At 51.5% G+C, this 14,280-nt stretch overlaps 1 protein-coding gene across 5 annotated transcripts in view; it reads right to left on the bottom strand.

Annotated features, from left to right (window-relative positions):
- Nucleotides 1-1,296: 1,296 nt before the first annotated feature.
- The window catches only part of ARL6IP4 (ADP ribosylation factor like GTPase 6 interacting protein 4), a 102,010-nt gene continuing 89,026 nt past the window's right edge, over nt 1,297-14,280 (bottom strand). For all 5 annotated transcript variants that reach the window (XM_063964550.1, XM_063964549.1, XM_063964548.1 and 2 more), the window contains exon 6: nt 1,297-1,632. In XM_063964550.1, coding sequence (XP_063820620.1) covers nt 1,579-1,632 — 54 coding nt within the window. In that variant the 3' untranslated portion in view covers nt 1,297-1,578. The remainder of the gene's footprint in view (nt 1,633-14,280) is intronic.

Below are 14,280 nucleotides of genomic sequence, written 5' to 3' on the forward strand. Positions count from 1 at the left end.
TAAAAAATTGAGGTGGTACGGGTGGGAGAGCTTCAGCTTTATTAGATAATTTTTTTAGTGCCAACTACTCAACCCCTTCTTTAAACCTACAGTCTGAAGGGTACCCCAGATAGGACGAAGACAAAGGAAAGGTGCCTGGTGATGCTGCTCTCCAGTAAGCACAAGTGAAAGAGCAGCCTTAAACAGTATCAGTCACTACCTATCACAAGGGCTTCCTTACTACTCTTAGCACACTGCTTTTCTGTTCGCTTTCCCCACTGGTTCCAAACTTAAAATCTTCTCCCCAGAAGAGCTGGATGCATTAAGGTGCTGCTTGTCCCTACTGTACAGCCTTGTAGCCAATAAAGATGTTGTAAATAACGCCTCTTGGTGCTAAGTCAAGTTTCACACAATAATGGGACGTTCCAGAGAATAAAAATGCATAAATGATACTCAATCTATGGGATGATATTCATTCAAATTGGCAAACGTTAATGATTACAATGCGATAAGCTTCCACGGTCCGTTTCTCTTTAACTATATACTACACCAACTATATACTATTTGTGAGTACGTATTTTAGAGTCTTCAAACACTGTAAATGGTAAAAATATATAATAGGAGTGCAGGGTAATGAAGATGGGGACTCAGCCTTTTCTTTATAGCAAAGGATGATAGCATACCATACTCACACTGAGGTGAGACATGCAGTGCATATAAAGGTTTCTTTAACTGTAACTTTGCTTCACCACGTGCAATGATAAAACCAGTATTCATTCCAAACAGTGCCTTGTCACCGGTATAGTCAGCTTACCATACCCACAGTCAGTGAGGCTGTTTCACTCCTATAGCAGTTTCTTTGGGGAACAGACCAGTGTCCCTATGATTTGTCCCACCCCTTCATTATAACCAGAATGTGGTATGTAAAAAGAAGGATAACTGAGTCAGTGCTAAGTTTTCCACTATGTATTTAAAATGAGAAGACAATGCAACAAAAATAGTTAAAAACATATGAATGGTGCATGAGAAGATAAAAGCAATATATGACCTGTGGGCGAGTTGCCGGCTGGACGCCATTCAGGAACATATAAAACACTATCACTCACTGTAGAGTGGAGCAGAATGCCAACACTCTCTGTAAATCCAGTGTTTAACCTCAGCAACTATTCACAGCCTGCAAAGCTCCTAGATGTCCGGAATTCTCGAGCAATGAGGAATTCGATTATTTGTGGGGATTTTATTACAATTTGGACCAAAAATGTATGAAATAATACTACTCCATTATGGGTGAATAAAATAAAGTGTTAAAAATACCTATTTATTTTTTCAAATAAGTGTCTTTATTTAATATGTCATGAATATACAACATTTAAAGATTTAACGGTTCCTGTTACACACATCATGTCCAATAATTTTATTATTTTAAACACAACCATGGAAACATCACACAGTGAAAACCACACATGACCAAGACACTGTAGATGGCACAGACTACAACAGGGCATACATCTATAGACAGGCGCAATCCCAAAGTGGTCCAATGACAAGATATGTACTCTGCAGATACAATGAATTGTAACACCCACAAGGTATCGGCCTTTAGAACATCCCAGATGTCATCTGAAAAGTGAAGCCATCACTAGCTGTTGCTTGCTGTAGGGGAAGATAAAAAGGACAATGTAAGCAATGGGCTAGGAGTCCCAAATTATCTAGTGGCAATGAGCTCTCCCTACCACTTTGTTACAAAGGTATTTTTTTTTCTTTTTTTACTCATATTTATTACGTTTTCAACAGTAAAGCACATGGGGGTCAATCCAATTACTTGCGAAAGGGGCAAGTTGCCGTAGCAGCTGCATGTAAATGCCGGCAACAGCACCGTAAATTCACTCCCCTAGTGGCCCGATCGTGCATTTTTGTATGCAGCTCTATGGGGCTGCTTATAAAAGTGCGGCATACAGTGGAACTTACTCGCGCTGCGACGAACTCACGGATAACTGGATTGAGCCCAAAGAGATAGGCACACAAACAAAAAAATACAGTTGACACAATATTGACTTAAGAATGATGCACTATTAGACCAGCAACGATAATTAACATAGACAAGTAATAATCAATAAAAACAGTACATATAGAATAAAAAATAGGAATTTAATACCTACCGGTAATTCCTTATCTTCTAGTTCGTAGTGGATACTGGGGTCTTGTACTTTAGTACCATGGGGTATAGATCAGGTCCACTGGAGCCTGGCACTTTAAAACATTTAGTGTGTGTGTATGTGTGTGCTGGCTCCTCCCCTCTATGCCCCTCCTACCAGACTCAGTCTAGGAAAACTGTGCCCGAGGAGACGGACATAACATGAGAGAAGAACAATACAACAGCGGTGAGGCAACAAGCCAACACACAACCATAAACGAAATGAGGGCGCTAACCAGAACAGAGGATAGCAACACCAACCAAACCCGGATAGCATGGCTATCCCAACAACAAAACTGGACCACAACGTCGGTCCAACCCAATACTTACACAGGTAAGTAGGAACGAAGCACTGAGGCGGGTGCCCAGTATCCACTACGGACTAGGAGAAAAGGAATTACTGGTAGGTATTAAATTCCTATTTTCTCTTACGTCCTCGAACCAGACCAAGTTGCAGCTCGGCACAATTGTAGGACATCGATACCCCAGGCAGCCGCCCAGGAGGACCCCACTGACCTCATAAGTGGGCCTGAATAGACGTCGGCAAGGGCAGAGCAGCCGAAGTATAGGCCTGTTGAATGGTCAACCTGAGCCAACGAGCAATAGATTGCTTAGAAGCTGGCCGACCAATCTTGAAAGCATCATAAAGGACAAACAGCGAGTCAGATTTCCGATGACGTGCCGTCCTTTGACATAAATCTTCATAGCCCTCACCACATCTAAGGACTTAGGGCCCACAGAAGCGTCAGACAACACTAGAACCACAATAGGCTGGTTCACATGAAAAGCTGACACCACCTTCGGCAAAAACTGAGGACGGGTCCTAAGTTCTGCCCTGTTTTCATGGAAAATCAAATAAGGACTCTTGCAGGACAAGGCACCTAATTCAGAGACATTCCAGGTTGACGCCAATGCCAATAACACCGCCGTTTTCCAGGTGAGAAAGTAAAACTCCACCCTATGTAAGGGTCCAAACCAATCCGATTGGAGAAAAGACAGAACCACATTGAGGTCCCAAGGAGCCGTGGGAGGTACAAAGGGCGGTTGCATATGAAGAACACCCTTCAGGAAAGTCTGTACTTCAGGCAACATAGCAAGCGGTTTCTAGAAGAAATAGAGAGCACCGAAATCTGGACTTTGATGAAGCCTAAGCGTAGGCCCATATCCACTCTCGCTTGCAGGAAAAGTAGTAAAATGACCAATTCTAAATTCCACAGGAGGAACCTTTCTACTTTCACACCAGGAAACATACTTTTTCCAGATACGATGAAAATGTTTCGACGTTGCCATCTTCCTGGCCTGGACCATGGTGGAAATAACCCGGGAGGGAAGACCTTTTCTTGCTAGAATCTCCCTCTCAACTTCCAAGCTGTCAAACGTAGCCGCTGTAAGTCTGGATAGACGAACGGACCTTGCTGAAGAAGATTGTCTTGGAGCGGCAGAGGCCAGGGGATCCTCCAGAGCCAAGGCCCGGTGGTCCGAGTACCACGCCCGTCGAGGCCAATCCGAGACATTGAGAATTGCCAGAACGCTTTCCCTTCTTAGCCTTTTTAGCACCCTCGGGATTAGCGGTAGAGGAGGGAACAGGTACACGAACCGATACGCCCATGGTGTCGTCATAGCATCCACTGCTACGGCCTGCAGATCCCTCGTCCTGGAGCAGTAACGGCAGAGCTTCCTGTTGATACGAGACGCCATCAAATCTATGTGCGGACAGCCCCAACGGCGGATCAACTGTTGAAACACCTGGGGATGCAGGTCCCATTCCCCTGGATGGAAGTCATGCCTGCTGAGGAAGTCCGCTTCCCAGTTGTGCACTCCTGGAATGAATATGGCTGAGATGGCCCTTGCGTTGGCCTCCGCCCAGAGAAGGATTTTTGACACCTCTTGCATCGCCGCTCTACTTCTTGTTCCTCTTTGTAGGTTTATGTACGCCACCGCCGTGGCATTGTCCGATTGAACCTGGATCGCCTGACCTTCCAGGAGATGGGAGGCTTGTAGAAGAGCATTGTAAACTGCCCTGAGTTCCAGGATGTTTAACGGTAAATTTGATTCCTGAACTGACCAACCCTTGGAACTGGGCCCCTTGGGTCTCCGCTCCCCAACCCCGAAGGCTAGCGTCCGTTGTCAGTAGAATCCACGGGTGGATGTTGAAATATCTACCCTCTAGTAGGTGAGGAAGTTGAAATCACCATAATAGAGAAATGTGGGCTTTCCGAAAGAGGGTCACTTCCTGATGCATATGCAGGTGAGAAACCGACCACTTGTCCAGCAGATGCAGTAGAAAAGGCCGGGCATGAAACCTTCCGTATTGGATTGCCTCGTAAGCAGCCACCAATGATGCAAAGATGGATAGACACCCTGCAGGGGCTGAATATGGAGCAGACCATAGCCTGGATAGCCAAGGCCTTGTCCATTGGGAGAAACACCTTTTGAGATACCGTGTCCAGTACCATTCCCAAGAACTGAATACATTCGGTCGGCTCCAGGTGAGATTTCTGGAAATTCAGGATGCACCCATGATCTGTGAGAAGGTGAGTTGTCAGATCGGTGCTGTGTAGCATATGTTCCCTGGACACATCTTTTAGTAGGAGATCGTCCAAGTAGGGGACTATGTTGACTCCCATCATACGCAGTTGCAGCATCATCTCCGCCATGACCTTGGTGAAGACCCTCGCAGCTGTGGATATACCGAAGGGTAAGGCCTGAAATTGGAAATGGTCGTCCAATATGGCAAACCTGAGGGAAGTCTGATGAGGAGGCCACACCGGAATGTGAAGGTAAGCATCCTTGACATCCAGAGACACCAGGAACTCCCCCTCCTCCAGAGAGGACACCACCGTCCTCAGGGACTTCATGTTGAATTTGAACACCTGCAGATACGGGTTGAGAGACTTCAGATTCAAGATGGGGCGCACCGAACTGTCTGGTTTGGGAACGACAAAAAGACTGGAGTAAAAACCCCTGTTGCGTAATGGAGGAGGTACAGGAACTACCACCCCTGTCTGCAAGTTTTTGAATAGCCTCTTGCAAGGTAACTTTTGCTGCGGGTAAAGCTGGTAAGCCCGACTTGAAAAACCTGTGAGGAGGTAGAGATTGGAATTCCAGCCAGTATCCATGGGAAATGAGGTCCCTCACCCAAGGATCCCGGCAGGACTCCGCCCACACGTGGGCGAAGTGTTGGAAGGCGAGCACCTACCTGAAAGTCGCCTCGTCGCTGGGGCCAACCGTCAGCGGAAGGTTTAGCGGCAGGGGATCCAGTGGTTTGGTCCAGGGAGACAGCAGGTGCAGGTTTACGGGACTTACCCGAGGTCCTCTGGAAGTGGTGGAGACCCCTTGGCCCGTGCCTCTGAACCTTGCCACACAAAAGGAGGTCCTCTGGAAGTGGTGGAGACCCCTTGGCCAGTGTCTCTGAACCTTGCCACACAAAAGGACTGCAAGGAGGGTCCGGTGTAAGAATGTCTAACAGGTAGTGCAGCTGACGGCAGGTAGGTAGACTTGCCTGCCGTTGCCTGGGAGATCCACTTATTCAATTCGTCTCCAAACAAGGCATCACCTGTAAAGGGAAGATTTTCCACACCCTTTTTGGAATCAGCGTCTGCCGCCCATTGACGTAACCATAAAGCTCTGCGCGCTGAGACCGCCATAGCAGTAGTGCGGCCATTAATTTTACATAACTCCTTTATAGCCTCGCTCATAAAATTTGCAGCATCCTGTATATGTTGCAGCAGGGTAACTACCTCATCCCGGGGCAGACCATCTAAACCATTAATAACATTGTCAGACCACTTTACCATAGCCCTGGAGATCCACCTGGAAACTATTGTGGGGCGCTGTGCTGTATTGGCTGCTGTATAAATGGCCTTGAGCGTTGTCTCAATTTTACGGTCAGCAGGTTCATTTAGGGATATAGCCCCAAGGACAGGCAGAACCAATTTTTTTTGACAGTCTGGATTCAGATATATCGACCGACGGGGGGTTTTCCCAGGCCTTCCTATCCTCAGCCGGAAAGGGGAAAGGTAGATAAAAACCTCTGAGGAATTTTAAATTTTTTATCAGGGTTTACCTAAGCCTCCCTGGCCAGAGAATTTAACGCCTTAGACACCGGAAAAGGTAGCTGAACTCTTGGGTCTTACATTAAAATACAACTCCTCATTTGGTTCAGCCTCGCGGTCCGTTATGTGAAGGACCTCTCTTATGGCAAAAATTAGGGCCTCCACCCCAGGGGACAGAGAGCTGTCCTCATCCATATTATCATCATACACATCTGGCTGATCAGAATCAGACCGTAAAACCTGTGGTAGTGAGCGTTTATGTGAAGCCACTAGAGGGGGCTGCAAAACCTTCCTGGAATCTGCTGCCTTAGCTACACAGTTAATTGAGTGTTTGAACATCTGTCTCTCCCTTTTAGCTGCAGCTAATTCAGAATTTACATTTTGAATCATGCTCTTAAAACTATCCAACCAGTCAGGTGCCTGTGAGCTAGGTCCTTGAAGAGACAAGGAACACTGCTCACACGAGAGACCCCGCTGAAGACTGGGTAGAATTACAAGCAGCACACATAACCAAATCTACAGACATTATCCAGTAAAAAAAACAGCGCAGCCAAATGTCTTACACCCCACACAGACCCTAGAGAGCCCTTTGGAGTGACACAGAGGAGCGGATCCAGCGCACAGAAAACAGCAGAACAATGTGTGTAAATGAGTGTATGCAGTAACAGTGCAGTGGTGCTACCGCTGGCGCGCTCCCCCCTGGCTATGACCCCTTGGTACCGGTTCAGACAGACTGTAACATCGTGGGTCCTGGAAGGAGTAGTGTGCATGCAGCCTTGAGGATCCGCAGCAGCAACGAAATGACGCCTTCACGCTGCTAGTCCCGCTCCGGGAAGCCCCATCCCTCATAAAGGCACGCGGTCCCTCACAGTTTATACTGGCCACAAGTGTAAAAAACACATTAAAGGGGGCGTGGCCTGGCTTCTGAGGCAGCAGGACGTGTGGAGCTGGAGCTCCTGCACGGGCCTTAAATTCCTGCCCTTCCTGCACCCCTACGGCCCCCCATCCTCCCTGCTGGGGTCCCCTGGCCTGACCTGCGGAGTCCGCGGAGTCAGCAGACACCTCCTGTGTCTGTGCGGGTTGCGGCCTGCCGGTCACGGAGAAGCCGGGGCCTCTCCTACTGTCGGACGCCGGGCCGCGGCTGCTGGTTCCGGTGTGGTGGTCCGTGTCTCGCCGGCCGGATCCCCGTCTCCTATCCGGCTCCTCCGGGCTGCCCTGGACCTCCTCTGCCTCTTCACCCGCTCGGAGTGCGGCATCCACAGCGCCCCAGGTCTCCGGCCTCCTCCGCTTCCGGAAGCCGGGATCCGACGCCGCACGGTCTGAGGTAAGAGCCGGGGGTGCCGTGCGGCTGGGGGGAGAGCTGCGGACAGCCGAGCACTCGCACTGCTGTGGCTCTCTACGGGCTGCGCCGGCCTGCCCGTGGCCTGTGCCCCTCTGTCCCCCTTCCTTGGCCTCTCTGTGTGAGCCCTCAGGGCGCTGCTGTCCCCGGCGGCCTGTGTCTCCTCAGCAATCCGGCGACCCCCGGAGCCTGCAATTTACCGGGCCTTGGGCCCCCTGCACTGGCCCCCCTCCTGGGGCCCTTCGGAGCCCGCATCTCAACTGACCTCTGGCCCTCCACACTCCTGCCACCCCTGTGGGCCCCTGCTCCGTCCGGCGCCTGTGACGACGCCTTCCACTGCTGGGGCCTGACACCCCTGTTCGTTTACCGGAGTTCGGCATCATCCCGGTCACTGGCTGGTCCGTGTCAGGGCCTCATCCTCGCAGACCTTGCATACGGGCAAACATACGGATTACACCAGCCCATCTTCTGCGATCTATGATTGGCTGTCTCCCCTCCGGGATCACGTGGGCCTTTCTAACTGTCAGAACCCCTCGGCCCTGTCCCACCCACGCTGCCTTGCTGGCCGCGCCATGATATCTCTCTAATACCCCCGCCTTGCCCCCCCTGGGCCTGAGCCTTACTGCTGGAGCGCCTTCTCTACCTCCCTTTCTGCCGACTACCCCCCTTCTCAACCGTACAAGATGCCCAGAGGTGGCAAAAAATCACAAGGATCTGATCTCACTCCATTCCTTACTAAAAAGAGCACCCCCGCCAAGAACTGGCCCGATGCTCCTGAACACCCCCATGGTCCCTCCGACTCCGATCCCGATGACGACGATCTCACACTCCTTATCCGCAGGGACTTTCTCTCCCTCCTCAAAGAGGTGTGAGATGTCAAGACCTCTGTTCGGGCTCTCCACTCCCTGAAGTCTGATATCGCCGAAATTGGCTCCAGAACGGATCAACTCGAGCGGCGAGTGGAAGAGGTGGTGACGTTCCAGCAAACTGTCAAGACCAACTTCCATCAACTTCGCCAAGATATTGCCCAATTGCGGGAGGAGCATGAGGACCAGGACAATAGGGCGAGGAGAAATAATCTCAGGATTCGGGCTATTCCTGAAGACGTTGAAGCGGCCCACCTTGAACTTTACCTTAAACGCCTCTTCACCTTCCTGTCACCTGATACCCCCGAAGACCATCTTCTCCTGGACCGAGCACACCGAGCCCTCCGACCCCGCTCCCAAGACTCTTCCCAGCCTAGAGACGTCATTCTCCGAATGCACTACTTCACCGCGAAAGAGTCCGTCATGAGAGAAGCACGGCGACTGGGGTCTGTGTCCTTCCAAAATGTCTCCCTGCAGATCTTCCAGGACTTATCCCCCCTGCGCCGGCCTGCCCGTGGCCTGTGCCCCTCTGTCCCCCTTCCTTGGCCTCTCTGTGTGAGCCCTCAGGGCGCTGCTGTCCCCGGCGGCCTGTGTCTCCTCAGCAATCCGGCGACCCCCGGAGCCTGCAATTTACCGGGCCTTGGGCCCCCTGCACTGGCCCCCCTCCTGGGGCCCTTCGGAGCCCGCATCTCAACTGACCTCTGGCCCTCCACACTCCTGCCACCCCTGTGGGCCCCTGCTCCGTCCGGCGCCTGTGACGACGCCTTCCACTGCTGGGGCCTGACACCCCTGTTCGTTTACCGGAGTTCGGCATCATCCCGGTCACTGGCTGGTCCGTGTCAGGGCCTCATCCTCGCAGACCTTGCATACGGGCAAACATACGGATTACACCAGCCCATCTTCTGCGATCTATGATTGGCTGTCTCCCCTCCGGGATCACGTGGGCCTTTCTAACTGTCAGAACCCCTCGGCCCTGTCCCACCCACGCTGCCTTGCTGGCCGCGCCATGATATCTCTCTAATACCCCCGCCTTGCCCCCCCTGGGCCTGAGCCTTACTGCTGGAGCGCCTTCTCTACCTCCCTTTCTGCCGACTACCCCCCTTCTCAACCGTACAAGATGCCCAGAGGTGGCAAAAAATCACAAGGATCTGATCTCACTCCATTCCTTACTAAAAAGAGCACCCCCGCCAAGAACTGGCCCGATGCTCCTGAACACCCCCATGGTCCCTCCGACTCCGATCCCGATGACGACGATCTCACACTCCTTATCCGCAGGGACTTTCTCTCCCTCCTCAAAGAGGTGTGAGATGTCAAGACCTCTGTTCGGGCTCTCCACTCCCTGAAGTCTGATATCGCCGAAATTGGCTCCAGAACGGATCAACTCGAGCGGCGAGTGGAAGAGGTGGTGACGTTCCAGCAAACTGTCAAGACCAACTTCCATCAACTTCGCCAAGATATTGCCCAATTGCGGGAGGAGCATGAGGACCAGGACAATAGGGCGAGGAGAAATAATCTCAGGATTCGGGCTATTCCTGAAGACGTTGAAGCGGCCCACCTTGAACTTTACCTTAAACGCCTCTTCACCTTCCTGTCACCTGATACCCCCGAAGACCATCTTCTCCTGGACCGAGCACACCGAGCCCTCCGACCCCGCTCCCAAGACTCTTCCCAGCCTAGAGACGTCATTCTCCGAATGCACTACTTCACCGCGAAAGAGTCCGTCATGAGAGAAGCACGGCGACTGGGGTCTGTGTCCTTCCAAAATGTCTCCCTGCAGATCTTCCAGGACTTATCCCCCCTCACCCTGGCCAAACATAGAGACTTTAAACCCATTACTTCCCTGCTCTCCCAGCACAATGTCAAGTACCGCTGGGGTTTCCCATTCCGTATCCTGGTTTGGCATCAGGGAAAGCTATTAACAGCCAGAAACCCATCCGAGGCTCAAACGCTGCTCTCCAAGCTGGGTATCCACACCGACGAACAGGACCCCTCTGCATCCTCTCTGCCTCCCCGGACACAGCGAAACCCGCCTCCGCCCCCCCGCTCGGAGTGGTTCACGGTTCCAGCATCTTCGGCCTCTCGGGCTCCTCCTCCTCCAGTTCCCTGATGGACTTGTAGCTCTCTGAGTTGATATACCTTGCCTATACTTGTGTCGACCTTTCCTGGTCGTACTCCCTATCCGGGGAGCTGTTTACCTTTAGATCTCCCATGTTCTCACTTCCCGATCCCTTAGTCGGTTCTTAACTGTTATGATGTTACCCCTTGTTACAGTGTGATACTCTGATTCTTGTTTCCATTTTCTTGTTTCTTCTTTCTCCAGCTCCTTCTTTTCTCTCTTCTTCAATTTCTCTCAGGTCCTTCCAGGGGGGGCCTGCCTCTTGGTCATTGCTAAGCGGTTAGTGATGCATCGTCTGGATGCCAAGCTGCGCCCCCTTAGGGCTCCGAGCCCTCTTGCTGACCTAGGTGCCCTCCCGACACCTAGCACCCCTTCCCCCTGTCAGCGCCACCGGTCCTGGCCTCTACCGCCGGACGACCACCTACCCTCCCCCCCCTCCCTCCCGGTTTCTTTTCCTTCCCCCCTCCTTTCTGACCACGCTATCTTCTGTTTTGCTTCTCTGTCATCTACTATTCTTCCTTTCCGCCCTACTTCTCGTACTCGGCGCTCCCCCTATTCTGCCTACCTCTTTGCTGCTTGCCCATGGCCCTCCGGGGACTCTTTTAATGTGAAGGGCCTGAATAGCCCCCAAAGGAGAGGTAAGCTCTTTGCCTCCCTTAAACTCCATAGGGGTGACCTGGTCTTCCTTCAGGAGACTCATTTTCTACATGATGCCCACCCTACCCTACAATGTAAACCGTACCCGGACGCGTTTCATGCCTGTGACCATTCGGCCAAAAAAACGAGGAGTCGCAATCTTATTTGCCCATCACCTCACCTTTGAACTCCTCGACTCCCACGCTGATAAGGAAGGCCGGTTTCTTGTGTTGGTGGGGAAACTCAATAACAAACTATGCACCCTAGCCAACATCTATGCCCCTAACCAGAGACAAGAGTTGTTCTTTGCGAAACTAGATACGCTTCTTACCCAAGTCCGACAGGGCGACCTCATACTAGCTGGAGATTTCAACTCTGTGTTAAATCCAAACATAGACCGCTCTCCCTCTCTGCTTCCCCGTCGGACTCTCTCCGCTCTAGATCCCTCCTCCGTCTCATGCGATCCCAGCTTCTCTACGACTCCTGGAGGATAAAAGACCCCTCAGCGCGTGACTACACCTTCAATTCTGCTCCTCATAATTCTTACTCCCGCATCGATATGATCATGCTCAGCCACGAACTTGCCTTGAATCTCCACGCTGCCCATATACACCCACTGATCTGGTCTGACCATGCCCCTATCTCTTGCGACCTCTCGGGTCTTCTCGACTTGGCGCCTTAACGACTCCCTTCTTCACAACCCGGAGATCCGCTCCCATCTTCGGGATAAGCTTTTTGACTATTTTACCCTGAACGACTCCCCCGACACCTCCAGGTCCACTCTCTGGCTGGCACACAAGGCGGTCCTTCGTGGGCATATCATCAACCTAGCCTCGAGAGCCAAGAAACAATCTCTCACCCAGTTCAACAGACTTTCTATTAAACTCCACACCCTTGAGACCCAGCACAAGGCGTCCTCCGACCAGGCCATCTTGTCTGAACTTCGTACTGTTAAGGCGGAACTTGATCACCTACTCTCCAAACGGGTGGCTAAACGTCTCAAATGGCTTCGCCAGTCTTTTTATGAGAAGGGGGATAAGGCGGACAAGATCCTGGCGGCACGACTCCGCTCCGCTAGAGCCAAAACTAATATCATTTTTATTAGAGACCCTCTTAATCGCTTAGTCCATGACCCTACCGCTGTTAGGGCTGCTTTCCAATCCTATTACAATGACTTATACAATCTGCCACCCTCCCCGTCTGGTCCCCCCTCCCAGTCCCACTCTGACCTGGTTTCTCACTTTCTCTCAGCCTCTAACCTGCCTTGATTGCCTCGAGACACCATGGACCATCTTAACAGCAAGATCTCGGTGGAAGAAATTGCCCAGACTATTCTCTTGCAAAAGATCGGTAAATCTCCTGGCCCGGATGGGTTCACAGCTCTCTACTACAAACAATTCTCTGATCTCCTCTCCCCCCACCTTCAATCCCTGTTTAATAAGATTATCCATGGCGACTCCTTTCCACCTGAGATGTTAGAGGCCAGAATTGTGGTGATTCCTAAGGAAGGCAAGGACACCCTCAACTGCGCTAGCTACCGCCCTATATCTCTCCTGAACCTGGACCTTAAAATTTTTGCTAAAATCCTAGCTAACCGCCTTAACCCGTATCTCCCTTCCCTTGTCCACTACGACCAAGTGGGGTTTATTCCGGGCCGCCAGGCGAGGGATAACACCAGACACGCTATTGATCTTATACACATCTCGAACTCCAGGGGATCCCCCACTGTCATGCTCTCCTTGGATGCTGAAAAAGCTTTCGACCGGATCTCCTGGAGTTTTTTGAGAGCCGCCCTGGAGGCCTATGGCTTGTCGGGTGTCTTTCTCACTGGTGTTCTGGCACTATACTCCACCCCCTCCGCCACAGTCCTAATCAATGGTGTCCCGTCTGCCCCGGTCCGCATATCGAATGGCACGCGTCAGGGTTGCCCTCTGTCGCCATTGATATTCGCCCTTGTTATTGAGCCGCTCGCCTCCCAAATTAGAGCTCACCAGGGTATACATGGTATACCAGTGGGCCGTACCGATCCCAAAATCTCCCTCTTTGCAGATGACGTTCTACTTTCCTTGACCCAGCCCCTTATCTCGCTCCCGAATCTATTTTCAGTCCTCCATTCTTATAGCCTTGTATCAGGCTACAAGATCAATTATTCCAAATCCGAGGCAATGTTGCTCCATGTACCCCACCGAGAAGCTGAATCCCTTCGCACTAATTTCAATTTTAAATGGCAGCCTACAAAGATCAAATACCTGGGGATTTACTTGACCTCCCGCTACGACTCTCTCTTTAGGGAAAACTTTCCACCCCTCCTCACCAAAACGCTCGCTGACCTGACGTCCTGGAAGAGTCTTTTTATTTTGTGGCTGGGCAGGATCATAGCGGTTAAACTGAACATAATCCCCAAATGGCTCTACCTTTTCCAGACCCTCCCTGTGACAGTCCCGGCCTCCTTTCTTCGTACTACCCAGCGTACACTCGTGCGTTTTATCTGGAACCACAGACCTCCCCGGATTGCTGCCAACACCCTGAAACGGCCGACCTCCGCTGGCGGTAGAGGTCTTCCGGATATCAAACTCTACTACCTGGCCTCTCACCTCTCCCATGTTGTCGCCTCTTATGCCCCTCCGGGATCCGTATCCTGGTTAGATATCGAAGCAGCCTATATCAACCTATCGGACCTGACCCCCTTGTGGGGCCTGCCCTCTACCTCCCGACCCCCGGTTTCCAAACTCCTCCCCACGATCAAATTTAACCTTAAAATTTGGGACTCCCACCCTCTGAAGATGGGTCTCACCACTACCCCTTCACCCTTGACCCCTATCTGGCAGAACCATATGTTTCCTCCTGGATACTCAGCTACAAGATTCCGTACATGGATAACGCTGGGCTTTAAATTCCCATCTGATTTTGCCGATCGGGGGCAAAGGCTGTCCCTCCCTGACTTACAACAGAAGACCCCCTCGCACTCACTTAACCCCTTTCAATTCCAACAAATCCGGCACTTCTTGGGCTCTCTGCCCTCCTCCGCCCTGCTTCGAGCCCTCACTCCCTTGGAAAGCTTATGCAAACACTCTCACCTCTCCAAAGGCTTAATC

The sequence above is a fragment of the Pseudophryne corroboree genome, chromosome 1 (genome assembly GCF_028390025.1).
Source record: "Pseudophryne corroboree isolate aPseCor3 chromosome 1, aPseCor3.hap2, whole genome shotgun sequence".
Classification (NCBI taxonomy): Eukaryota; Metazoa; Chordata; class Amphibia; order Anura; family Myobatrachidae; genus Pseudophryne; species Pseudophryne corroboree.